General features: G+C 53.6%; 1 protein-coding gene across 1 annotated transcript in view; it reads right to left on the bottom strand.

Moving 5' to 3' along the window:
• ARSB (arylsulfatase B) overlaps nucleotides 1–1,740 on the bottom strand; it is a 178,759-nt gene extending 177,019 nt beyond the window's left edge. Inside the window, exon 1 of the mRNA XM_012664539.1 lies at nucleotides 1,369–1,740. Coding sequence (XP_012519993.1) covers nucleotides 1,369–1,674 — 306 coding nt within the window. The 5' untranslated portion in view covers nucleotides 1,675–1,740. The remainder of the gene's footprint in view (nucleotides 1–1,368) is intronic.
• Between the last annotated feature and the right edge of the window lie 771 nt (nucleotides 1,741–2,511).

Below are 2,511 nucleotides of genomic sequence, written 5' to 3'. Positions count from 1 at the left end.
GGAAATGAGTAAATATTTGTAAAGTGCTCAGAACAGTACCAGCATTTAGTACCTGAAGGCAACGAAGCTCTTTAGCCCTCTCTGAAATATTTACTCCTTTAAAAAGAAATGCTTGCTAACCCAAGGTAATTTCTAATTGGGTCTCTTGGACTCTAACAAAATTAAGTGGGCGAAAAAAGTCATGAAAAATGTTTGGGGAGGTCAGCCTGCTTTTTTGACACTGAGAGGTCTCTAAACCATTTGGGGCACACCTAGCTTCCACTCTTCCTTCTTAGGGAGTACTCTAAATTCTCAAATTTTTTCTCCAAGACTGGTGGGGGAGGTTTTTAGGGGACAAAAGCAGCCAATTACATGAACAGGTTTTTGAAGTTGGTATTTGCTTTCCTGTTCAAGTCTGTTGGAAGGGAGGAAGTTGGAGAAATGAATGACCCTTCCATTGTTTTGCAATTTGAGTTCAGTTCTCTTACTTCAGAGCAAATGCAGAACCCTTTACAGCAGACCTTGCCTTCTCTCCTTTTCCTTCTTCACTGGAGCATCCCTTTACTCCAATTTTACAGACCTGGGATGACTAGCGGATGTAGGAAAAGCACAACACTCAGCCTTACCACTTTCTATTCATCACATATGTGATTCTTAACATGTCATAGAACCTATGCAGGTTTATTTCCTCATTTGTAAAAGGGGGTTAAAGATAATAACTACCTCATGGGCTGTTTCAATAATTAACTTTAAAAACAACAAAGCACTATGCAAATGTTCTCACTATTCTTAGTCGTCTAACACCCCTGCACACTCTCTACTTGTATATTTTCTCTTTTAATTGCAGAGACCTCTCTAAAAGAAGCTTTTAAAGAGATAATGAAGATGCTTCGAGGAGTTCAATACAAGGTTAAATGTCAGCAGCCCAAGAAAAACCAGCGTAAGTAGGTTTCCTTTCAGGGGTGCTGAGAACCTGGAAAAATTACTTTAATCTTTATTCTGACAGTGCTAACCTATGACCTCTGGGTTCTCGGGGTACCAGAGTCTCACCCACTGCGGGCACTCTTTCATTTTAACTGTCCCCTTTGTTTCCGCTCTGGCCCTGGGCGCCCGACGGGAGCCCTCTCCACGCTCGCACTTCAGCTGCCCCGCCGGGTGCACGCCGACCCCTCCGCCCCACTTTAGAAAGCGAAACACAGAAAAGCACGCTGGAAGCCGGATTGGCGGGGCGCTTTGGGCCGGGCATGCGCAGAGGCCGCGGCGGGTGCCGGCCTGCGAGGAGCGGGGACTCCGCGGCGCAGCCGCCGGGCTTGAACCTGGTGCGGGGGACTGAGTCTGTTTGCCAGCGCCCGAGGTCTCGCGGTGGAGAGCCCGAGGGCTGCGGGGTACCTGGTAGCGGCCGGTGAGCAGCTGGCTCCGCGACGGCGTGCACAGGGGCTGCGTGTAGTAGTTGTCCAGGAGCACCCCGCCGGCCGCCAGCGCGTCCAGGTGCGGCGTGCGGATCTGGGAGCCGTGGAAGCCCACGTCGTTCCAGCCCAGGTCGTCCGCCAGCACAAAGACCAGGTGGGGCGGCCGGCCGGTCCCGGCGCCCGAGCCCGGCGGCGGCAACAGGAGCAGCAGCGGGAGGACGGCGGGGAGGAGCGGCCGCCGCGGGCTGGGGCCTGGGAGCAGGCTAGCCGTGCCGCACGGGCCCATCCTTAGCCGCCCGCGGTCCGGGTGCTTGTGGCTCCACCAGCCCCGGGTACCGCTTGATGGAAGCAGGAACTGAGCGGCGGGGGCCTGCCCCGCCCCTGCGCGGGACCGCACCCCCAGCCGGTCGTGGGCTGGTGAGGCCGGGCGCTCGTGCCCTCGCCGCCTCCGACCCGGGCCCGGGCTGTGGCGGGGGAGGAGCCAGCGAGACGAACCCGTGGGCTCCCGCAGCCCAGCTCCGTGGAAACTGGGCCGACGCTTGAAAGGGACCTAGGCCCGTCGATGAACTTTGCACCGTGGAATCCTTAAAGAGGAGATATGTTCCCTTTAATAACGCTTGCCAGTTTACAAAGCCAATTCACAGCCCTCGTCTTCTGTAAATCTTGCGACAACCCTGGCAGCTAGGCATTATAATTAGTGCTCGTTTTTCAGAAGAAAAAAGCTCGTAAATGGTTGAGGCTCTGACTCCAGATCCTGAACCATGATGTTTTAACTAGCAAGTCATTTTTAGCTCAAGAGCCCAGCTTGGAGGTGGTGGGAGGACAGTGAAGAGGGAGAGGTCTAGATGGTGTTTCAGATTAATTTGTGAATAGTGTACAGCCACGCAACCACTTCCCACTAGGAAACAGGGGGCCAAATACACGGTCCGATTGCCCAGTCTCTTTTTTTTTTGAGACAGAGTCTCACTCTGTTGCCCTGGCTAGAGTGAGTGCCGTGGCATTAGCCTAGTTCACAGCAACCTCAAACTCCTAGGCTCAAGCGATCCTGCTGCCTCAGCCTCCTGAGTAGCTAGGACTACAGACATGCGCCACCATGCCTGGCTAATTTTTTCTGTATATTTTT

This window comes from Propithecus coquereli, unplaced genomic scaffold, assembly GCF_000956105.1.
Source record: "Propithecus coquereli isolate 6110/MARCELLA unplaced genomic scaffold, Pcoq_1.0 Scaffold9, whole genome shotgun sequence".
Classification (NCBI taxonomy): domain Eukaryota; kingdom Metazoa; phylum Chordata; class Mammalia; order Primates; family Indriidae; genus Propithecus; species Propithecus coquereli.
Note: the sequence above shows the minus strand (reverse complement) of the source record. Positions and strands in the feature narration are given on the sequence as shown.